At 41.6% G+C, this 25,939-nt stretch overlaps 1 protein-coding gene across 4 annotated transcripts in view; it reads right to left on the bottom strand.

The window, feature by feature from the left end:
- PTPRF (protein tyrosine phosphatase receptor type F) overlaps window positions 1–25,939 on the bottom strand; it is a 374,412-nt gene that overhangs the window by 221,531 nt on the left and 126,942 nt on the right. For all 4 annotated transcript variants that reach the window (XM_058808942.1, XM_058808943.1, XM_058808944.1 and 1 more), the window contains exon 3: window positions 23,009–23,170. In XM_058808942.1, the coding sequence (XP_058664925.1) occupies window positions 23,009–23,093 (85 nt within the window). In that variant the 5' untranslated portion in view covers window positions 23,094–23,170. The remainder of the gene's footprint in view (window positions 1–23,008; window positions 23,171–25,939) is intronic.

Raw genomic sequence — 25,939 nt, 5'->3', positions numbered from 1 at the left:
GAAATACTGGGGCCAGATGACATCCCCACCACTGGAAGCAGTGTCAGCTCCATGGTATGGCTACAAAACCTGGCACCAGCAGTCAAGAGAAAGCACTGGATCACCAAAGACAAGGATGCCCAAGAGGCCACCAGGAGACTGTATTTCACATTGGTTTTGGGATATGGGACAAGAAACAACATTTTTGAGGCCAGCTCAGGAACATGAGCATCCCAGCAGTGCTGGAGGCTAACTCTGGAAAGCAGCTATCACTTCAGTGCAGACTCAGGAGGAGCAGGGGTCTAGCTAAGTTCAGAATGATAGGAACACCAAAAGAAAAAAGAGAAAACACTTCTAAAGAAATTGTCTGAAATATGCATTTTCTATTTTTATGGCAAACATGACTAGTTGCTAGTATTCAAAAGCAATTATGCAGAGGCTGATCTATAAATAATGCAAAACCCAGAAAGGAGATATCCAAACTCATTTACAGCACACCCCATGCTGTACTGAATAATGTTATGCCCCAGCTTTCACCATCCCCATAAAACAGAAATGCAGTCAAAAAGCTGAGAAAGAAGAGAAGCATCTCCCCTGCTCCCCAGCCAAAAAGGAAGACATCTGAACAGAGGTAAAATTTAAGGTCATTATATTCAGTACTACTCTCATAGATATAAAGCTTTATTTCTGCATTTCCAACTCACCTGCTCTTTTCACACATGTGTCCCCAGAAACTGCAAACAAGGTATAGTGGAAATCACCCCTCACCCTGCTGCAATGTGCTCTGAGTAGATCCATACAGAAGCTCACAGCATCAACAAATGTGTGTCCCAAATTTCATAAATGAACTGTTTAAGTCTCTTGCACAAAGCACTGAATAATTTAAATTGGAAGGGACACGTGCAGGTCAGTTAATCTAACCTCCTGCTCAGAGAAATACTAACTTTAAAACAGTGTTTAAAGAAAGCTATCTCAGGACCTTGTCCTGCTAAACTTTGAATATTTCCACAAAATGAAGACTCCCAAGCCTCTCTCGGTTCCTTGTTCCAACTGAGAACCACTCTCACCATGAAAAAGTTTCCCCATGTATTTTTCATCTGGCTGCAAACTGTGATTTTTTGACTCTTTTGTTTTCCAGTACACACTTCTAGGATCAGAAGCATTTCCATTTCCCCTCTCAAAAAATTTACTTATTGATTGAAACTATTGAATTTCAAAACAGTTCTTTAATTTTTTTTAAATTTATTCATCTAATATTCTTACAGCAACAATACCTTCCCACACATCCTCTCTGCACAACCAAATTTATGCCATTTACATTGAAAACTAAGGATTTTTTTCTCTACTTATAGCTCAGTTAGCTTTTTTATAATGCAGTTTATAAAATTACATTTAATGGAGAAGGGAGCAGGTAATTTGTTTATTTCTGAACTGTGATGGCTAATGGATGGGGTGGGAATAATGACAGAATATATATTATGCTATGTTATGGTCGAACAATACAAGGAGAGAATGCATGACCTGATAATTTCTACCCTTCATTAAATGGTATATTGAGCTGCTTTTTCTCCCTATCAGCTTTTAAAGCGGAAAAGAACACTGCAAAAAATAACATATTACTTCAAATCACAAGATTACTCTTAATTAAAGCAAAAATTACTCATCTGTTTCTTAAATTTATTAGCAGTAGCTGAAAACATACCTAAAAATAAGGAAATCAGCATAAGGAGACTAACTGTAACTAGCCTTGTTAACTACCTTCCTCCATAAATGCTGAGGCATTTTAATTCCCATGTCTAGGAGGACTAAGTCTGTGTCACTAGGAGCATCCTTGCCAAGTTCTTCCTCCTCCCAACAAGCCAAAAGCAGAGTGGGAGGCAGAATCCAAATCTGTCTGCACATCCAGATGGAGCAGTGACACCCAAGCCACATCTGCCTTCAGAGGCTCTTTGTGGCTCTGAGAGAAGAAAACAGGTCTGTACAAAGACAGATCACTTGAACTGACAGTCCTGGTTTTCATCTACTTTCTTCAAGGAAGAAAATGGATGGGGTACCAATGGCTTTATCTGTGTTTGATACAAGGAGATGTATGTACCATGGGCATGTGCCTTGAGCCCTGCCTGGGAAGGGCAATGAGGGAAGAAGTTCCCAAGAGGGAAGAAGTTCCCAAGGACACATGGAAAAGGGTACCTCACCATGCAGGCCAGTGCAAGGGGAATCCCAACCAAAACAGAACAGCTGAGACTGATGGGTTGAAGCAGGATTTTTGGAAGTTACCAGTGTGTAAAAATCCACAGGAAACAAACAGGTTTGCAGGTTTGTATGTTAAAAACCCAAGCTATATAAGCATGCAAGTGGTCTCCAGTGCAAAGTAACACATGATGGAAATATGGAGATAAGGGAGCAATGTGAAGGAAACCCAATTACACACCCAGCCTAAGGATGGAACATTTTCATTTCCTGTAGGGAAAATGGAGTATATTGGTCAACATCAACTGATAAAGGGCTGGCTGCTATGGGTTTCAGGGTTTCAAGAGAAGTTCGATCTACATCTCACATCCCATTAACAGAGACAATAAATTACTCTCACTTTTCATGACACAATGTGCAGAAATAAAGCTTGCATGTTCAAATGAGACAGAGCTTCTTGATGACTGAGAGCGCTAAAACATCAGCAGTACATCAAAACCACTCAAGTTCACATGCTACACTCCAAAAGAGCAGAAATTAATACCACTGAAAGGACATGCATTCAGTTTTGCAGAAATCTGCAAAAGAGGTAATTTCTTCCCTAAGAAGCTCCCTTGTATTCAAGTTCCTTCTATCTCTGCCAAGTATGCTCATATGGCAACTGAGAAAACATTTGTGGCATTTGATTCTCAAAGTCCATATGTGTAAAGAAAAGTTTTCCCAGAAAGTGCTTAGATAAAAGCCCTTTTCTGTGGTTTAAGCAGGAATACCACTAGTCAAAGTAAAAACATGGAGCTAGCTGACGTGTAAAGAACCAGCACTTTGAAGCACTGCAGAGGTCACATTGTGGCAGAGAAATCCTGCTTCATAAAGCTTTGATGTAGAGCAGCTCACAGAAATATCTTCGTTATTTCACTGAAGTACATCACTGCTAAAGCCTCTTTCTTACTCAGTGTAAAATAAGCTGTTATTGTTCTTTAATATTAAAAAAGAACATTAGTTTCTCTGTCAGCATTTCAGGCAAATGTGCAACAGGCAATAAAGGTCCTAGGAGGGTCTAAATTGAGTTTGTGTTCAATAGAACCACATTGACTTCCAAACAAATATCCCCAGTCAAAACCAGCAGAAGTCCAGCTTGAAGTCACACCTTCCACAGCAGCAGCATAAGGCTGGGGTTAAGAAACCCAGCACTCAGAGATCAGGCAGTGATGTGGAGGGACAGCAGCTCACCTTTCCACCTCACTACCTTTTGCTTTTGACTAAAAAGGCTTCTCTTTATAGTGTAAATGGTGCAAGTTATATGTACAGAAACACACACTGGAGTGGTTTTTTACATGGTGTCTCTAGTGAAGTTTAAATAGTGGCATGAAAATCTTGTTTTGGTTTTAAAATACTGCAGAGATCCCCATAAACAGTTCCTGAAGAAAGCCACTGCAGTGGTTTGAATATCCTGAATGCTCAGAATCAAGAAGGAAGAACATCTGCACGCATTTTTATGGTCCACTCAAACCTTAAGTGCTTCCAAACACACAGCAGCTACAATACTTTCAATTTAAAAGACAGAAACCTATAAACAGCCCACATTATGAACTCCTCCATTTATCTAAAATTTCCTCCACTTATATTTACCTTATCCAGTTTCAATAACAAACCCTTCAATTGCCCAGTCCCTTCCACTCTCCATGAGGACAAGAGTAGTCAAACAGCTAAAAACCTACCAAAATCTGGAACAATCATTTGAAACAAGTGAATTTGTCCTAATCCCAGCTGGTTGCCAGTACAGAGCCCCCAAACACCATCCGCCCAAACCAGCCAGATTCCTGCTCCCTTATACTCTTTTGGCTCATTCTCGATTTTGTTTCTTTTCACTGAACTTGTACAGCTGCAAATGCACTCCTATAATGTGATGGCTGAAATAAGATCAGGAGAGTTTTCCTGAAACATGAAGGAAGTTGGTGGGGGCGCAGGACCTGCACCAGCTGCCCATCAATATTCAGTGCATGCAGCTGCTCTCAGTGGCATCCTTGGAATTCAGCTTGGCTGGGGAAAAAACAACTGTCACTGCTATTTTTTCTGAAATTTCACCTAACTGCTGTAACGTGCCTGTGTAGTTCTGCCCAAATTCTTACACGTGTTTTAAACACTTCAGGGAAACAGTTAAAGCCCTACGTTTATATTGCAGGAGTGCCTTGTTTGTACCTTTCCCTTTGTTGCCATCTGTCAGACTTCCTCACTGAAGCTTCTCACAAGAAAAACATCAGTAATGGCAAAACAGCAGGAATTTCAACAGCCAGCTACTTCGTCCTCCAGCCCCCCAAAGGTCTGAGCTTTGTGTCTGTGAAATTTCAATAGGGGTCCCTTTTTGCTCCAACAGAGTCACACAGACTGAGCACAGCATCAGCCAGAACTAAATGGTGCCAATACTTCAATAGCCCACCTTGCACTTTTTCCTTTAACCAGTCTAAAGCCTCTTCCATTTTCCACTTCCTCCTAATCACTTCCCCAGAACCCCCATGGCTGAAGCAAGAACACGCAATCCAGTGCTGTGAGTCCAGCTGGTCAAGCAGAATGCCCTAAATCACATGGGATTGCAGGGAGCACCCTGTTCCCACATACATACACAAGTTAGCAGACTCACAAACTCCTCTGACTGCTCATAAATGTGCTTAGGAGAAAATAAAGGATTTAAGAACATGTGTTACCTCAGTTTCTTCTCTGACTCAGTATCAGTGAACAGCCCCTGCCAACCTCTCCATGTTTTGGAGCCAGTCCTGCAGACCAGGCTCATACACTATTTCAGCACAGTCCACCACAGCTCTCTTTTTCTCTCTTTTTCTCTCTTTTTATAAATAGAGAGACTTTGAGTAGGACTGCTTGTGTTACAACTTTTCTGAAGTGCTCAGCACTTCACTTGAGCTATGAGTCATCAACTGTGACAGCAGCAGAAACATCTTGTCACAGGCAATGAAGAAACTTCAAATTAAGTATCCCACCAAATAATTTATGAAGATTGCTTATCCACAGTCAAGAGGGTTTGCTTATAAAAATAATTTATAATTTGATAATTATTACAGAGACAAAAATGTAACTACCCAAAGAACTTCAAAAATGTTAAATGACAAGAAGCAAAGGGGGAGGAAGGGAGTGAAGACAGGATATGAGCATCTCTCAAGCACTTCTCAGGGCCCTAAAATGCAAATCTTTCTCACATTCCTGTAAGGTGATCCTTCTGCAAACATGTTGAGAAAAGGTATTCAAGTTATCTCAAGCAAATGCAGTTTTTCCCTCCTACTCACCCTTTTTGCAGCTTTAAAACTTGATACTCACAGCCTAGTCTCAAACTCTCCATAATTTTAATCGAGTCTCAGGACAGAATGCAGCTTCTCACTGTTCTTGCAAGGGACTTGCAATACCCACCTCAGCACTGACATTCACAGAGCAGCAAGAACTGGAGACAATCTGGAACTCCTTGTAATCCAAAAACTGATGGCAGTTTTGTCCTGCTACTAAATGCTCTCCTGGTGTAAGAGGAATAGCAATATCATCTGCATTTATGCTACATTTCACAACTTTTTTTTTTTTTTAAATACTGTTCTTTGACAATTACAGGCAGATCTATGCCTTCTGAAATTCAAACCTCTGAGACATCAATAATTGCTTTAACTATGAGACTTTTCCCTCCCAGAATCCCAGCACACTCCTTCCAGCTTCTCCAGCAAGAAAAACTGGCAATTCAGAGTACCTGTGTCCTTCCCTGCACACAGACCATTCCCTGCCAAAGCCCTTCTGTCTCAAGCACTGAATTAAATAGGTATTACACACAAAAGGGAGCTGCTATTACATACTTATTTTTCTCAGATTTTTTAAAAAATACAGTTAAGCTTAAAATATGTTGGCTTCCTTGATTTCACTGCAGCCAGCTTGCACACAGACCCAGACAATGTATTCTACATAATTAAAAATAACTTTCTATACTCATATCTTGCTGCCTCTAGCTACAATCCAAAACCAGATGTTGGTGTGCTGACTATTTCAGACCTAATAAAAGCATCCCTCTGGTTTCTGAGCCCTTTCACCTGCTTTCAAACCTTCACAAAGAATGGATGTCTTGCTACTGCTGGTTTTGCCCTCATCACCTCCTGGACAAACAAAACAAAAAAATCTCATCCATGTATAGTCCTGGAACTTGAATCCTTGTAAAAAACATTGTGTCTTGAGCGAAATTTTGTTATTCACTAGTCAAAAGATACAATTTCCCTTTCTAGTAACACCTCTGCGTGCAGCAGGTGCTAAAAGGCAGCAGAATAAATTATTTTAGGCATGTAGGTGTGTGTGCACACTGACCTTCTGGTACACAGCCTAATGAAGATGGGAAACCATCAAGCGCACTGCTACAAAGCACCAAAATTGTCGTATGTATGCTTTGTAAAGCATTCAAGCGACTTCAAAGACCTCTGTCAATACAGAAAAGAACTGCATTAAAATTCTGAGCCTCCAAATCTATTAAGCATTTCCAAACACAGGGGGACGAGTACCAGGATTTGTTCAGCTGCCCTCACCGCGCTGTTCCCAAGGAAGGAGTGTGGGCTCAGTCAGTCAGCACGCAGTGACTCAGCTCCGTTCCATCAGCTCAGCAATTTAACAGCCAGTAAATCTAACCTGTGTTTTCAATCTCACTTGTAAAAACACTGCTTTAGCTTGGTGAAGGCCAATGAGATACACTTCTGAGGGCCACCAGCACTGAATGGATCCTTCCCCAAATGATACTTCCCCAAAATCTGCCTCTGCGCTTTGGTCCTGGACATGGAAGAACCAGGAGAGCACCATGCAGCTCCCGAGATGTACCAGCAGTGGTAGGGATATCCTGGTCAAGCTCTGGCTTCTGCACTGGGGCCATGAACCAACCAAGGTGGTGAAAGTCCCATCCTCACCACGGTGGCCCGTGGTCCCAGCAGAGCTGCCTGCAATGCACGGTGTGTTCCAGCAAGGGCTGTCCTGGATGACAGAGCTCAGCAGAGGGGAGCAGTGAACACACTGCCAGGGTGTTCAAATGGAATTCATTAATCAGGCTCCAACTGCTCCACTTCCCTAGATGGAAGCTCTTTATAGACACTGCCTCATTTATTTATTTTTTGAATGCCCAGATTAGTTTAGTGTGAAGCTGTGGAGACATATAATTTGTCTGAGCAGATGATCTATGGATCACCAAATGAACACTAAATAGGCTCTTGCTGTCCACAGAAGAAACACACTGTGCATTCTCCCATGGCTGCAGCAGAGGAAAGGTGAATCCTTTTTTTCTAAAATTTAGCCCCCGGCAGTCTGGAGGTCAAAGAGCTGGCACTTCTTCCAACCTGCTCAGCCCTGACTGAAGACAGAGCTGCAGCCTCTGCCTATGAAAAGCAGGGCCCTCAAATCAGAGGGAAATCAGCAAGTGATAACTAACCTGGCATTCTGCTGGGGCCAGGCTTTTCTCACACAAACAGCCTTTTCTGCTCACATCTGTGAATATATGCATATTTAAAAAATAAATTATCTCTCATTCAGATTAGTTACTAGAATATCTCTTTCTCTGCTGAAGCAGATTTGTTCCTACGGTTGTATCTACTGCTATTCTGGGACTTGGTATTGTTTTCCCACTATTGCTGCAGAAAATGTTCAGCAGCTAATTGCACAGTCAAGTCCTTTCACATAATTTTCACTTTGACAAGAGTAATTAAAAAGCTAAACGGCTCGAGAACCAATTGATTAGGTCTGGAAGCACAGCTCTGTTTAGCCGATCCTGAGACGCACGTGTACAGAACAGCAAAACACAACTGGGAGCACGTTCCTTGCTGCTGATGGTTTGGTGTGATGCCTGCAAGATCTCTTTTTTGCCCAATTTCTATGAAGTGTTATATACACATATGTGACCATGCTTTCAAGAGTCAGGAAAATTACCCAGGACAAGTTAGAGTGTATTTTCCTTCTATCACCTGTATCTGCAATCACCAAATAGACAAAGTTTGCAAATGGACTAAAATACCTCCTATCACAGGAAGGAACTACACAAGGCTATTTTATCACTAAATTTCATTTGCTTGCCTTAAAATTGCTCTGAATTCTCCATAACAAGGCTTCTAATATCATTACATTTCAAACTACATAATTGAAATTAAAAAGTAAAGGGCTCCAAAATTAATACACATGTACCAAAATTATGAGCTTATGAACAGTAATGAAATGGAAACTCTCAGAAGCCTGAGGTTACACAAAAACTTAAGAGATGCTCCCCATAACTTCTATAATAAAGCTAATAATTCTGTTCTTGAAAGAGAAGTTGAAAGGGTTGTCTTTAAACCACTTTCTTCTAAGCAAAGTTTGGTCAGTTACTGACTACATATTTGAAAAATTGTCATGAAATGTGCAAGGTTTAAAGCTAATGGGAACTTGAAGCAGCAATAATGAGAAACTCCCTCTATGCATATAGAGAGTGATCAAACACCTCCTATGCCACCTGATGAGCAAGAAAGTGCTGGTGCTCCTCAAAGCCAACAGCTCTGGCCTCCGTGCAAGTGTGTTAGAGAACAGCTTCATAGCACAGGCCATCAACACACATAAATAAATCTTTGAATAATGCTACAGCAGCATCTGAAAGATATGTACGTGTGCCTGCCTGCAGAGGGGTTTCAAACAATGCCAGCAGATGGGCCTTGGGTCACACTCCCTGCAGCAGCACTGCACACCACTACACAGCAATACCTCCAAAGGTTGATCTAAATTTTCCTGCACAAGTAAAATGTCAAATCTTTTCAGGGAAGTCAAAGACATAAAGAGAATTGTGTCATTATGTAAGTAGATATACTGAAAGAAGCCATAGAAGGTTCCACACATTCACAAATGTGATAATTTAGATGACAAATGTAGCAAATTAAACCCAACTTGTTAGCTAATAGAATATTTAATTATGTACTATGAACGATCACTTGCATATCTGGGAATTTAAACAATTATTTTTGGAAAGGGGAGAAACGTTCCTGAGAAGGAGGGATTTCTAGCATCTGAGAGCTTTTCTACTGCATTCCCTTTCACCTTCCCTTGTTTATAGCTCTATTCAGTAATAGTTTTTACTTGTTTCCTCGATGTCTTAATTTCCTGCAATAATACATCTGCCATGAATAATTAAGCAATGCATTTGCTGCTCGCTGAAAGCTGAACAAGTGCTATAAATCAGTTCTGGGACCCTCTGCCAGCACAGACACAGAGATCTGCTAATGTTGGCATTTCTTTCTGCAGGTGAGAGGAATGGTGCACAGAAACACTCAAGGAGCTGCTCAGCAGTGCCAGGCTCCCTCGCCCTGGAACTGGCATATTGGGAGTGCCTGTCTGCATCTTTTCCCAAGCAGCAGTACTTCAAAGACTCTTTTAATGAGGGACAGTAAACCTGTATGTTCTATATTCTTCACATTTACTCCTTTCTCACATTCCTAGGTTCCTCCCTCTTACCTCTCCCACTCCACAGTCAGGAGGAGGAGAGCAGATGTCCTGAGTGTGCATTATTCCCTTCTCAGCACCAAAATGATGGACTGCTGTTCTTTGCTCTATTTCCACCTTAATTCTCCTGCTGCTTGTGGTTCAAACCAGGACACTACCAGATGGTAGTGAAGGGCTGAATGATGGTCTGTAGTCAGGCCCATTACAGCCAGTGAAGGTTTATCTTGCCAAGTCATCCTCACTCTCAGATAGCTGGGCAGGCTGCATTTCTCACTTTTTTGTATATGAAGATGGAAGATAACAAGCTACAAAAGCAACAGCGATAACACTTCCCTTCAACACTTTCACTCGCATCCATATCAGGGGAGAGGAGCAGTAAAACAACTTTCCACTACCAGAACAGGATTCACCTTTTAATTGGATGAGGTTTACAGTGCAATCACTTCAAATGCAGCTGTGCAGAGGATGAGCCTCTCCAAGTTGGCAGTGCAGGTACACTAGAAAATTAATCAAGACCAGGTATCCAGCCAGGCCAAGGGAATGTCAGGGTAGCCATCAGAATTCCATGTCTTAATTTGAGAATCTCCCCAGTTCACTATAAGGTGCAGAGACTAAAAAAAAACTTTAAAGGTCAAAATGTAGAACTATTCATCACTAAATTTCCCTACAAAACAAACCATGTAATGTTCCTGGTTTTAATTCTGTTGACAACAGATTGCACATATTTTAAAAACGTAACGTTTAGCAGCTGTGCTGCCAGTCTGCAGAGTTTGCATATATAGCTGTGATATTACCATACTCTATTATTCATAACAGGCAACAGACTTCATTCTTCATCTTGTGAAAAATAATTGCAGTTTGAAGTCAAAGTCTGATGGCAAAAAAACACCCAATATAATGCTAGAGTTTCCAGAATTCAGGAACTCATGTAATGGCCTGCATTTTGATTTAAATCAATTCATTAAAAAGACCAATCTCTTCTGATCTGTACTACTTCAGCAAGAAGTACATGGCTCTTTTATGAAACCCAGAAAAGAAAAAGTCTGGGTGGGCAAATAGCTTTCTCTTATCCACAACAAACATGCAATAAATTAACCGTAATCTTTTAACAAGAAGCAGGAGATACTCCCATCTCATAGAGCCCTGGGACCTTGCTCAGACAGAAATTCGTAAGTTGATGTATAGCTATTCATAGCAAGAATGACTACTGGAAGGAGAAGGTAAAAAACCTTACCCATCTTCCCTTCCACTACCATTAACATTAAAAGCGTTCTATACAAATACACTTTTTAATACATTTTCCCTTTCATACACATAAATGAACATTTAAACATATTTGAATCAGAAGGTCTTGCAAGACCTACAGCATCCTTTGCAACTGCTTCTCAAAGCATTTTGTGACGCCAGAAGCTGTTTCAATCCCCACCTTCCCCCTGCCCCAAAGAGCTGCTGGTCAGTGCTGCTCTGGACAGCAAAGCAGCACTGTTTGCCTAGAGTGGTCCACATGCAGACCCTCCAACCTGCTCTGCTGCTCTGGGTTATATGGGCTGGCACAACCACACTGCCTTTCTTAGAATATCTGACAGTCAATGAACAGCATGGATGTTTGGTGCTGTCAGAGAGAAGGGCTCTTGCACACCACAGCGGCAACCACCAGGTACCCACCAGTGCCCTGCCAGGGGCAAGCAAAGCCCCTGCAACCCTCAAAGCTCAGACACCAGCCTCTGAACAGATGAATAGCATGGAAAAGTCTCCAGGCAGAGAGCTACATACATATAAATAAATAACATGTACTGAGAGAAAAACGAACAAACACAGAACTACCTGCTACAATTCACAGAGCAGAGTTAACTGTATAGCTTCAGAAGATGAACCACACACTGGAACAGGCAGCTGTCCTTTAGTCATGCACAGACGTGGGCAAAACGATAGCAAATCTACGAGGGTTCATGAGAAAACCAGTGGATGTTTGCAAGTCTCATGTTCTCCCCTGTTTTTGCCCACCAGCACATTTAAAGCAGAGCTACAAAGTCAGAGAAGGGCATTGAAGAGGACTAAGGGCCTGGAGAACATTTTCACACAAAGCTACATAGTCAGAGGAAGGACAGTGATTGTCACTTGGGAGCAGGATAAAAAAGGACAGGATAAAGATATAGGAGTTATTAGGTGACCTAGAGAAGACAGGCTACAAGACTGCTCCTTTCCAGGTTCATAAATGAAGACAAACATTCATTTAAAAAAAAATCACACTGCCTACTCAGAACATATCTGAGGGAACACTTTCTGTTTGCATACGAAATTCCAAAAATACCTCTGGAAATTCAATTCCAACAATCCTGCATGTCTGTGACCATTGCTTAGTGCCTGACCTGAACTTTTCAGCTATAATTCAAGCACATTATTTCTTCTCCTAGCAGTGGATGGGTGGACTACCTTCCCCCCAGTTAATCTTCCTATTCTGGCAGTGGGATGCTCAAAATGAGATGCTTCACCGGAAGCCTCACCCACATGAGCAGGGCAGAAAGACTATCAAATGTGTCCTCAGCATGGTACTCCTCATTTTTGCCTGTCGCTGTGATGTCTGTCCCCCTCACAAAAGCACTGCTTTCTCAGCTCCTGTATGGCTTATGATCCATTAGCACTGCAAGACCTTTTCTGTATACCAGCTGTCTAGGCAGTTGTCTCTCATTCTGTATTTATGTAGCTGATTACTCCTATTTTCAAACATCTATCCACATTTTTCCTTATTGACATGCATTCTCTCAGACAGTTTCGCCAATTTGTAAAGATCATTTTGAATTCTAATAGTGTCCTCCAACATGCTTGCCTCTCTTCCCAGCTTGTTGTTGCCTGCAAATTTAATAAGCATGTTCTCTATTCTATCAGAGAGATCATTACTGCAAATGCTGAATGCTACCAAACTGCCAAATACCCACCCTATGAGCAGATGTTTCACAGGAAAAAGTCTCATGAGGGAGCACTGAAAGCTTTACTAAAGATAAATGACATCTACTGCTTCTCCATTCACAAAGCCTGTTAGCCTGTCATTAAAGGAAATTAGATGGATCTGACCTTGACAAACGTACACTGGATATTATTCCTTTGCCCATGTGGGTAAAACAATATTTAGAGTTGTTGCAATTAATAAAGCTCTACAGAAGGAGTAATACAAGTCCAGTTTCTGAGAACAGCTTCTAATTTTACATAGGAAATGGGAAGTAATGTGGGTGGGGAGAAAAGGCAAGACTATGAGATGGTCTTTATTGTACCTCCTTAAACATCTAGCATTTCTTGGCCATCATTGGAGGCTCATGGACTTAAGAGTTTGACACCGTCCAGCAATTATTGTAACACAAAATAATTCTGCAATTTAACATAAACTTGGAAAACACCATGTGGTATACTACATGTAACTCTTCATATGTTAACTAGTATTCCTTAAATTCCACAAAATTACACAGGAAGTTCTTCTCACACAAAGCACTACAGATTACAGACCATACTAGTATTTTTGAGCTAAACTGGCCTCTAAAAAAACCCTTTATCTGCAACAGAAGGCTGAGTGTCTAATGGAAAAGATGTTGAGCACTGCATAGATGCTGACTGAACAACACAGGGATTTTGTCCTAATGTGTAAAAAACCCCCAAATCATACTCTGCTTTTAAAACAGGGCACACAACTCTACAGACAGTGATGTATTTTAGCATTTGAGGGGAAGAAAAAAAAAAAAAACCAACAAAACTTTGGCAGTTAAATATGTTAAATGTTCCATGCATTTACTAAGACAGAATAAAGGTTGGACAGGCATTGCCGAGAAAGACAAGACCAAGCCCCTGTGGCCTGCAGTACAACCACAGAGCAACTTCAACAAAAAACACTCCCTATTTCCACAGCTGCCTCAAGAAACAGACAAATGCACTAGAAGAGGAACTTCGTGGTGTCTGTGTGAATTAATTCTCTCTGCCCATGTTCCAGGCTGGGCGCTGCAGGACTTGCAGGATGCCTCTCCTGGGCACCTCTGGCTTTTGGGAAGCTGAGATCACAGCAGCTCTGGCTACACACACAGAATGAATACACAGGCAATTTAGTTACACACGAGCTCACACAGCCTCCTTTACAGAGTGATCCAGCGTGAAATTCCCTTTATATTATTCAGCAGCCTGTTTTTCTATGGGTCACTCCTTCCACAAATCAGGTTCTGTTCTCTCTGGACACAGCTACAGATGCGCTTTGGTGGTCAAATGTTTTCAAAAACATTTCAGACTAGAGATCTATAAATATCACCACGGTCAGCTTTAAGGGTACAAAAGTATTTTTCCACTCTCTTTGTTTTTAAGAGCAATTCGAAGACAACTTTTGCAGAAAAAACCAAAAACAAATGTCCACCTTATAAAATACAGTCCCTCAACTTGAACTTTGCCTGAAGACCAAGCAGGGCACACTTCAGCCATGAAACAAACTCATAAAAAGCTAAAAAGAATAGGTTATAACTAAGAAACTTCATGTTAACCCCTGATAAACTGTGCGTAATGGAGCATAAAAAAGGATATTAGAAGTTATATACAGCAAGTATAAATGACAAGTCAACAACCAGGACCATTACCTGTTACATCAAACAAGAGTAAAGGGAGCCTTTCTAGGTCTTGGACTACCCTCATCATTCTCCTGAGAGCCATACTGAACTCTGTACTCAGTATGCCAAGACTGAGAACACTGTGTCAGGACCAGACATTCCAGTCCTTCAAAAAGGAATATGAAAGTATTTGCTTATGAGAGAAGTTTGCTTCTCTAAGGGTTTTCCTGTGTCCTGGAAAAACTGAAAGCTTCTGTTTGATCCTAAATAGCATTAAAGTACATAGTCATCATCATCGGATCACTATTTTAACTATTTTCAGCATGTAACAAGAATCTTAATACTCATCGTTCTGTTCTTTCAATGAATCCTCCCTCTTGTAAATTAAACACTCTCTAAGTACAATACACTATAGCTGCCTCACTTTCAAAATGTCTTTTTCCCCCAAATGCAGGGATTGAAACCCTTTCTGAAATCAGTGCATGGTAACTCTCACATTTACCTCAAAAGACAGAATTTCAGTTTCAAGTCTGAAAAGGCAATGCCCTGTCTTAGGAGCAACACCAAAGTGAGAGCTCTGCAACACACTCTGTCTCCCACTCACGCAAGTCCCCAACTTTTGACAAGTGGGTGAAATGGAACAGCCCCACCTGCCAGGCACAGCTGTGCTAATGCTAAGGCTCAAAATGGTTACTAAAAGTGGAGTTTTTCAGGGGCAAAATCCCTACATGTGTAAAGTTGGTGAGTATTTCCTGGCCTCTTTAAAACCCCCTTCAAAACAACCTTTAACAGAAGTAATACAACAGCTGAAGTGGATTTGGCTAAAAATAAACACAATGAAAACACATAGGTGTTCTGCATCCTTAAAATAAAGAGCAGAGGCTCAACAGTTACTGTCTGCTCCTGTCAGACAATTAACTGCCAAGGGCTTACATCACTCATCTTTGAGGTGAGCCAACAAAGTTGCCACATGTAGAGTTTGGAAAAACATTTAAAACAATTTGCAAGAAAAGCAGCAAAAGCAAGCAAGAATTCTAAGTGATTCCTTTTAAATCTGCAAGATTTACCAGTGCCAACAGTGGACTGATGATGGTCCTTTCCATAGGACCCCAGGTACTTCCAGAGAATCCACTATCAGCTCAAGTAGAATAACCTCATGTAGCAAAAACAAACCAGCTCCAAATCTCTTCCTGACATGATGACTTTATTCAAAGTATCAACTCAGAACAGTCACCCTTGGTGCAATGAATGTCTGTTGGAAAATTGTGGCATTTCCATTTATTTTAAGATTTGACCAGGTACTACTTATATATCTCAATCCAATCTTACAAAACACAGATTTCCTGGAAAAGATTTCAGGGAAATTCTATTATTAATTACTGGGGGGGAAAACAATGAGTAATATAAACAGTGAAAGACCATCTGAAAAGCACAGCAGGACTGCAAAGTCATTCCAGCCTGCACTACACTAAATGAAATATATTCTGTAATTATTTTTTTTAATACTACATCAATGCCCCTTATTGTGAAGGTTTAATGTTATGATGCAAGAGAGAAAGACAACACTAACACACATTCAAAGCTCTAGCATTGCAGGCTACAATTCATATACAAATGTAAAGCCATCATCCACTATAAAAAGTGCTTTGATTTAATTCAGTGACCATATGTCAGTAAAGTGTGCAAGGCAAAAGACATTTCTATGAGTTAGAAGTTTCAGTAAGCACCCTACAGTGTTTTCACACCAACAAAATAAATGAGATTTGTCTCTGGCACAGACAAAGCACTGATTCTCACAAGGGACTAAACAGAGCATTCAATTAAGAGTACACCACTGCTTTTCAGCTCCTGATACATAAAGATAGACAACTTACCAGAGAAAAAGCACCCATGAACAGATGCTTTTTTTCCCACTCCTTTTTAAGCCATGTTCAACATCAAAAAAGATTGACTAACATTTTGAGCAAACAAATTTCATACCCTTGGTTGTTCACAAAAATGAGCTTGATCATCTTATATTACAGTATCATTCTGAAGCACCAGTATAATGAAGAGATAATCAAAGAAACTAAAAAAACCATTCCTATTATCACATCATTGCTTTTTACAACTGCTCAGCTAAAACACTGAAAGCTCCAGCATATCTTACACTTTTTCCCTTTCTGACATCAGTAGTAGCAATAGCCAGGAGCATCACGACAAACCACATTATTTTATCGGTTTTCTGGCACTCCTTTCCATCTGCAAAGGATGTTACCATCACTACTACAGGGTATTTTAAATATCTCCTGAAAATACACATAGCAGCCTCTGCAAATAGCCAAAACTGATTAACATCTGTGAATGAATGCAACTAACTTGCAATTAGATTTGGAAAGTAAAGGGTAAGCTTTACCGAGGTTGGTAGTCAGCTACAAATAGAATGGGAAAATTACCTTTAAAGAATTACTCAGATGACTAAATGAGCTGGGATCCAGCAAAACACATTTTAATGTACCTAGGGGCAGATATTCATGAGCAAAAAGCCAAATCCCACTAATGAAATAGAAGTCTGCATCCTGGGAATCAGAGGTCCAGAAAGGAATTCAGAGGTCACAATGGAGGACCACATTCCCAGCTGAATGCGGGGAGTAAAAAAGATAAAGTGCCATTGTACTGTTGGAAAATGCAGCCACTTGTCTTGGTCCTGGTCCCTTGACTTTAAAAAACATATTGAAAAGTCTGGAGGATTAGTGAAGAACAATAAAAATTTTATCTGGTCAGAAAAAAAAACAAGACGTGTCCATTCTTCTACAACAAAAAGGACAAATTTCCAGGTTCTCTAACTCTTCCACTTAAAGTTGTTTCTCCAGGAGATTGCATTAAACAGCAGGAGTCTCCAGTCTCACTGACAGATGTTCTAATATCCAGCGTCTAAACCCTAAAAATGCATAAAGGTAGTTTGAAATAAATACACATTTGGAGAAGTAATGATTACTTGCCATTTTTACAGATCATACAGGAGATGGGTAAATTCTCTATCATTTAGTTTTCAAATAATGATTTGACAGCCTCCCAAAAGCTACATGCTAGCTCATCCACTGCTGTAAAAGCAGACACAGAAATTACCACTGAAATTATACAGCCTGTGCTACACAGGTCAGAGTAAAAGACTACCCTGATCTGATTTCTGGCCTTAAAATCTATGAATCTACACTGAAGATAAAATTGTAAGCAGGTAGTTCTATTGGTTTTCTGTATCACCAAGCCAATAAGCACACTCTCTCTCAAAGAACAAGTATTAAATATATCATCCCCTCAACATTTGTCACTGTGCTGGATCATTTACACAGATACTTAATCACAGGAAGCGCCTTGTGAAGGCAGGAGAGGAACTGTGGCTGTGCAGCCGAGTCCAAAAGGTGCAAATGGCAAGTGGGGATGCTCAGCCCTGCACAGCAGCAGTGAGGGGCTTGAACAAGGAGCCAGGGAGTGGAGGCAACAGTCAGAGCCCACACCCTGGTCTCCATGCAATTGCCCCCAGGTGTCCCTGCTGACTGAGCACATGCTCAGAGCTGCCCCAGAGCAAAACGCAGTGAGCCTGGCTGCAGCTGCTCCAGCACCTCTCTGGGTTCAGGGGCCACCACTCACCAAGGGCTCCAAGAAGACAAGAAGAAGAGATCACTATATATTTATTCTGCTTTTACATCCTCCATAAGTCTTCGTACTGACCACTATTGGATGAAGTATTTGGGGCTAAGGAGACCTTTGACCTGTCAGCTGACATTGACTGATGAACGCTGGTGGCTTTAACAATAAATAAAAAAGACAAATCATCATGCTGTGATTTGTTGTGGGTAGTAACCCAAACTAATCCACAGTCTCTGCAAGTGCTGGAGCTAAAATGGCTATAAATGCAGAAAAAGATCCTTTGTCTACTCTGTACATGATGTTTGTCCTCACAGCATTCCTTCTACCTTGATGTCTGCAACATTTAGCTACAAGCAGGCAGCACTTAGGTATTTTACACACAAGTGTAGAATCCATTCCTACCCAAATATATATATTTGATGAGTAAGGACACCAAAAGTAAACACTGCACAATAACTGTGGTTAATATTTCAACCCATCCCTTAATGACACTACCTCAATGCCTCAGGTACAGGGGTTTTCCTAAACAGTATTTTCCATGTTGTTTCTGCTGATGGAATGTGTCAAGCTAGTCAAGCTAGAATTGCAGAAAATTAGTATTTACCTGTGCTGCAATACCTGGATCCAATCGCATCAATTACACATAATCACTAGATGCAGTGTTTGGGGACAGACAGGCAAACAGGAAACCTGGAAACAGAAACTGATGCAAGGCAGCAATGGAGAAGCCTCATGTCCAGCTTTTGGAATGGGATCCTGCTGCCCAGCTCTGCAAAGTGGCCATTTTCCAGGCTTGCACAACAGCAAGTCTATCTCACAGTGTGGCCTGGAGCAGCTCTGTTTGGGGTTGAGCTGTTGTTGAGGCATCATTCAGGTTATGAAACAAAAGCAGTAGAGTTGAATCAGGGAGTCAAAATGAGCCACTGTGGTCTTGGGAGCACAAAACAGTACAGGCAGACAGCAGAGTTAGGGGACAACGACAAACTAGTGCCTAAGCACATGTTCCCTCCAGTGCTCTTCCACACAAAACCTCCAGACAGCACTTGAGGTGCAGTGCAAAATCCCTGGCAAAACACAGCTCACCTGAAGCTAGAAAGACCATCCTACTATTCTTAGACTCTGGGACACCATATCTAGAAAAGTAATCTTAGTACTCTTTATTTTCCCAGCCTTCACAAGCATCAGAGGCCTATTTTTTTATTATTTTCTTTTTTTAATGCATCTCCTCAATTCAATTAGCATCCAAGAAACACCGATTGAAAAAAACCCTCAACAAAACAAAACAAAAACAAACAAAAACCCTCCACCAAAACAAAAACAACAACAAAAAACCACCAAAAAACCAAACCACACACACAAAAAAGCCCCAAGTACAAGATGCACATCTTTTGGATATAAATTAACTCTTCATTTCAGGGGCAGGGCAGCCTTGAGACGTTTCAGACTCGGGATCCCTTCTAGCCAAGGGTGGTGGCAGCCCAAGCTCTGCCTTGGCCACACCAGCTCACTGAGGCATGTTTCATCTACCCCCTCAAATAAAACCCAAGTTTGCTCTACCTCTAGAAATCAAAAGGCACAAATTGCTTGTTTACCAGGTATCAATTCACAGGTAGTTGGCCTAATTCTGCCTTAGTTCTTTCCTTCTACAAGGTCACTTTTGAAGCGGTTTTACTCCTTAACCCCTTTGAAATTCTGTGCAAGACAAACCAAAATATACTGCAGTTAGAAAAGGCTCAGGATCAGTCACCGAGTCTCCTCCTTTGGCTAATGGAACCTGTTCCCAGGACTTGAAAAACAAAACCTAATTTTTAAAAAAACAAGAGAACAACAAAAGACATTGCTGATGATTTCTCATGAGAGTATTGATTTTTCCTCATTTTCTCAGCATTTTGTTTTGAGAGGGGATTTTTTTAGGTTTTTATTTTATTAGAATAAATGACACATTTTCAAAAGCTGAAAAAAGGTACCTTTTAGTTGACAATTGCACTGAACATTAACTGAAATCTGCAAAGCCATTTTTCCCATGCACAATCAAAAGATGACAGACAGGGAAGCACATAGTGTATAAAAAAAACCACACAAGCAAGCTGAGAGAGAATGGGTAAAACAGCCATCCTGAATCAGCTCTGAGCTGCTCTAATGGAATTAGGGTCACCCTGACAGAAACACAGTCAGATCAGAGAGAAAATTTAATAATTTCTTATTGCAGTCTGTAAAGGCTGGGGAGGATTTGAAATAGCTGTCTGCCAAATTAGCACTTCTGTATCCACCGTTGGTGCGCATGTGCCCCTTCCCACTCACCTTCTTCCCCCAGCACCCACCAGAGCAGCCAGGGAAGCACCACTACCCTCCTGCTGCCAGGGAGACACCCACGGAGCCCCTCTTTTTCTGACACTCTGCCATCCAGTTTAACCTCTGGATGCCACTTCAACTCCTCATCACTGACATTCTTCACAGCTCCTGCGACCTTGATTCCAGGGGAGGCACCGGCACAGCACGGGGCTAATTCTGCCAGGCAATACACACTAAATCTGCTTTATCTCAGGCGTTAACATCCTGCTTTCTGCCAGCTGCCTTCATTGTCAGGAAGCTACAGCAGCGACACTGAGATGTGGTACAACAACAGCAGGTGGGGAAGGCAGGGAAGACCCAGTCATGGGCGCTCCCTGAGCAGCCACCCACAAGCCATGCTGCTGCCAGGGATGCAGCACAGCCCATCTCCAGCCATCCTTTTCCTGCTCCCCAAAAAAGCAATTTGGGGACTGACTCCAGAAAACCCAGGGATAACCCTGCTCTCACTATCCTGTTGTTTTTAGTAAGGCAAATGCAAGAGTGCTTTGCAGCTACACGGCCTGCCCATCCCTCCACTGACTCCAAGCAGCACCGCAATGGGGAAAAGGAAGAATCACAGTGATTTCTTGGGAGCAGTCATAACCAGTGTAATAAATAAATGCTCTTTTGCTGAAGCCAACAGGATGCTATGGGGACTGAAAAACAGAGGAGTGTGCACATGAGGTGCTCCTTCCACAGCATCCCTCTGTAGCTTCTTCTGGAAGCTCCAGTGTCCATATCTTCCCCTTGCCCTTCACTACTGTCCTAAATTAGGACTCTCCAATGCCAGATTCACTACTGCATCACTTGTTTGCATCACTGATGGCCAGGCCCCATAAAATGCAGGGTTTGGGGTTGACATTTTAGGCCTGCAGAGTCACAGAGCAGACAGATCCTTTCACACAGATCCCAGCCTCTGAGGGTCGGTGGTAAGATTCAGTGGGTAAGATGATAAAAAAAACTCTAAGTTGCTAAAATACATGGAGTTGCTAAAAACCACTTTCCATCCTAGGAAACCCTTGATTAAATCATGGTGGCTGTGGTAGTTAAAAGGTCAGTGCCCTCGGTGCCCTCCAGAGCTGCCTTCCAGATTAGGAAAAAGCAATTCAGAGCAATTCATTGCGAGTCCAGAGAAAAAGACATACATACAGATAAACTTGCTGCTCAACACAGAAATGTTCCACATCTGAGACACCACACAGAAACAGAGCCAATTTTGTCAAACTTCAGCATGTGGAATTATTGCACAAAATTAGCAAACCACGTCTACCACAAGTTATCCTCAGGCCAAGAATTGTCCTGGGACATCACAAGCTCCACCAGCTTCGACACATCTGTGACGTGAGTGATGCTTCTCTCCTTTGCAGAAGCCAGTATGAAGATAATAAATTTCATATTTTTATACTCCTCAGAATACTAAACAAGTGCTTCTCTATGCCAGATTCCAAAATGGGCTACAATGTGCAGACATAAAGTGATCTGAATAAGCACCTTTCAACAGCACCAGCAGACAGCAAAGTAAGCTGAGGAAGGACACAGCTGCTGCCCCCAGTATAACTGGGCAGCTCAGACTCATACAGACCACCCATATTAATCTGCTGCCTGTACAAGTCATCCCTAATGAAAACAAAATAACTGAATTTGTATGTTTCTTCACATCACTTCTTCACTCTTCTCTCCAGCTTCCCTAAGTTTAGGTCTTCCTCTCAGTCCAGGACATTTAGGAACCCCCAGTCTGTTTCCTACATTCAGCCAGGCTCTTACCAACATGAAACAAGATCTCCTTCAACTTTCATAAATTACATCTAATTACAAGCCTTGTGACTAAAGCTGCAGTGAGAAAGAGATGACTGCTGGCACATCAGGAGGGGCATCATGGTCACCTCATCTCCAACTCGAGCATCCCAGGAGCCCTGGGTACTTCCAGAGGCAAGAAGTATTCACAACCACCAGAGTCTGATGGATGTGCAGACATTTGGACACTGAAAATCTGGGTACAGATTAAAAAAATAAGGGAGAGGGCCTGCAGAAATATTTGGGGACTGCTTAACAAATACAGACCTCAAGATTATGCAGAAAAAGCATTGAGATTTCCTGCTCTCTGCATAACCCATTCCATAAAACATTCCTACTATAATGATAGCCTTTTTAGTAGGCTATCATTAAGCATATTTTTGTCCTCTTGTCTGTCCACAATAGCATTTTGTGCACATATTTCCTCTTGGCTGGATGGGGCTAATTAAAGCCAGTCACAACAACTCTACGGGACAGCCAGGACAACAGCAAGGACACAACAGCTAAAAGTATGACCACAAGGAAACACTGTACTCCAATTCTGCCAAAATATAGGTGCAGGAGAGCTATACCAGAAGGTAAGAACTTGCACCCTCTTCCCCAACAGCTTTCTCCAAGAGCAACTGCCTGCTGACTCAGGAGAGATGTCTCAGTGCTACACAAATTAGGAGAGCTGGCAAAAGAACAAGGGAAAAAAAGTAACAGGGATTACCGTGACCCCAATACTTCTTTCTTCCTCCGCCCCCAATTTTCTTTACTCATCTGTGCGTGTTAGAAATCAAACTGTCAGGTTTTGATCTCACAGCTTCTGCAGAAATTCTTTCTGCACTTGAATAAATTTTGTCAGTCTTTTTAGTTCTACTTGTGCCCCTTCACACACACCCTGTTTATCTGCAATGCGCACACTGGGAAATAGAAGACTGGGGGGGAAGTTGTCTCTTAACCCTCAGTTTCCAGTACAAACAAAGAGGGTTTAATATTTCTGGAAACAAATTTTGCAAGGCATTCAAGCTTTCCATAAACCAAACGTTACTTACTGTCCGCTCCTGCTAAAGGCAGCATCAAGCAGCAGAGGATGGCTGCTGGCACAGTGAGTACTGGGATGCAGAAGTTAGGCACCATATTCCAAAATAGAGCAAGTCCTCTTCAGTCTGAGGCAAGTGGTCAGTACATCCAGTGTTACAGACACAGACTTACTCCTGCAAACCAAAAAAAGGAAGAAAAGGAAAATTATTATGACACACAGATAAACTGCCAGTATATCAAACTGCATTGCAAAGTCATCATTACAGACACTTTTAAAAAGAAATTTACCTATCTTCCCTGCATGAGCAGTAGAGCACCACACACGCCTCTGAATTCAATAAGCTGATTTCAAGGGTCAGCAGGCATAAATGCACCTGTCTTCAAGTTTACCTTCATGTACAATCTGGTTTATGGCCCATTAATGCATCCTTTAGTTGCTGTTGCTCACAACAAATAGTTCTGAAGCTGCACATTACACTCAAAGAACAGTCTTAAGCTCTTGTAAGTCTCCTTCCACATGCCCTAGCCAGACGTGGTTGACTGCATGTGTAGGGAGGGTTTGCGATCAAATTGCTGTGAAGCACGGCTTGGACCATCCAGCTGGGCTGGTGTGCACCAGGCAAGTCTCAGCGGGTTCCAGCAGAAGAAACAGAAGCTGAATTGGATCAGCTGTCAGCTCACAGGGTGAGAGTCACAGCAGAACGTTATTGAGGAAAGTGTCTATAAAGAGAAGCTTTACCCAAAGCAAACACCTCAGCCTCAAACTCCCCAAAATAGTGGCAATGATTACCTAAAAGGATTCATGATTGGATATTCCCTCTCCAAAACAAAGCAAATCATCTTGCAAATTGCCTTAACTTGGGCATCTGCTTGAATATTGAAATACAGAAAATTTCTTGAAAACCAACCAAAAAAAAGGAAGTATTTAAAAAGAACACAATTTCTGTGCATCTGCCTCCTTTATCTTTTAACGCGAATATACTCATTGTACTTCCATCTCAAAGTCTAAGATCTACCTATTAAAACAGACCTCAAAGAAGCCAGCAAGCACCATGCCCTCAGCAACCACACTCAGCAGTGACAGGGGCCCATGCTTTCAGTGCCAGGCATCTCAATGAAAGCCTAAGAGTTATTTAGAAGTAGATGTTATTCTCCACTAAGCTGCAGAAGTTACCAAACTTACCAACGCAGCATTATTAGTGAAAAAAATCTCATGCTGGCAGATGCCAGCCTGAGTGGACCCCATGAGTATCCCTGAAGCAAAGCAGCTGCAACTGTGCACACTCACACTGTTTGTGGCCCAACATGCCACTCTTACTCGTGTTGTCAGACATTTCAAACACACCTTCAGGACTGCTCCAACAAAGGTATTTCTGAATTTTGCTACGTTTGGAAGCATATTGTTTTTGGGAAACCGCTGAGCTTTTGATGGAAGTATCACAAGTTACAAACACGTCTACTTCTGACAAAAGCACAGCGCTCAAAGAATGCCAGCAACGATCATGCCTAGGGAAATCCACGAGAAATCTCAAGAGAATCTACCCTGGCAAATATTTACAGTGCATAGTACTAACAAACAGGAGATCATGATTCTTCTCCATTCTGTTACTGTATTTGCACAGTAAATCTTTTCCCATGTTATAATATCGCACAACACAGAGAAATCTTTATTTATGCAACATCTTCTCCAGCCAAGACATCTGAAAATACTTTACAAAATAACCTAGCTCTAACCTAGATGCAGAGAGAATACTGATCATCTCATCCTGCTTTTATTGTCTCAATAAGAAGGCATAAATCTAACTAAGCTCAGCAGCAAAATTTTGAATGCTGCAGAAGAGGCTCTTTGTACCAGCCACACACTCAGTTATCTTTGCTGCCCTACAACTTCCCCATCCTCACTCAACTCTCACCAAAGGATTACTACAAGCACCATTTACATGTCTTACATAGCCAAGACAGATACAGGTAGTTGTATCTTTATAGCTGCCTAAGCTCTATTCCAGTGATAGAATAGAGCAGCTCCCAAGCAGGTGGCCCAGCACTAGCCAGCTCCCCAGACACAGCCCACACAGGAATGGGAAGAAATGCCTGGATCAAGAGTGATGATTATGCTTCTAAATTCCGCATGTACGGGGGGTAATTTGTGCTGCCTGAAAAAGGGAACCCACTGAGGCACTTTAAGCAGCATTACATCTGGCTCAACAGCAGCCAGAATCCTAAGAGGGCTACTCTTCCTGGGGAGGGGGTGGGAGACACCAAGGGTCGAAATTACTGTGTCAAAACTAATCATGTGTGTCAAGCTCTGTAAGATTAGGACAGAGAATGAGTTTTACAGGTGGTGCTGAAACATCTTAGGTATTTGTCAGACCACAGTGGGGGTGAGTAGCTTTCAGAGAGCTTTTCCTCTTTCATTCACTTCCATTAGCAACAAAAGTGTCTCATCTAATGGTGTATCTTGAGCACAGATTGCTCAGAGTCTTGTCAATAGCACCTCCACAGCCCTCATTCAGAAGTAACTCTCAGGAACACAAAAACCTCAGTTAAAGAATAGGTCTGTCTCTTGATTTCTCTCTTCTTTCAGTAAATGTGATCAAGCTTCTCTCCAGTTTCAACAGATTTTTCACTTTCCTCTCCATCCCATGAGATACATACAGTATGCACTATGCAGAACTGGTGAATTGTCAGATATCCTACCAGATGCTTCACAGACTTGATCTTTTTCAACTGTTTAGTGCTCTAAATAATTTACCATCTGGTAGCAAAGCCAGATTTTCTTATGCCAGACTCCTGTCTGTCCCTCCAAAGTTAATAGACCACCTTTGGCCTTTAACAGGATCAAAATTTGCCACTTCCTCTTTCCATGGTTGCTCTGCTTATGGAAAAGTTGTCTGCATTCAATAATTAAAGAGCTTTAAATTGGAATGTTTTAAAATTTTATA

The sequence above is a fragment of the Ammospiza caudacuta genome, chromosome 7, assembly GCF_027887145.1.
Source record: "Ammospiza caudacuta isolate bAmmCau1 chromosome 7, bAmmCau1.pri, whole genome shotgun sequence".
Lineage (NCBI taxonomy): Eukaryota > Metazoa > Chordata > Aves > Passeriformes > Passerellidae > Ammospiza > Ammospiza caudacuta.
The sequence above is the reverse complement of the archived record's forward strand: the minus strand, read 5'-3'. Positions and strand labels throughout refer to the sequence as shown.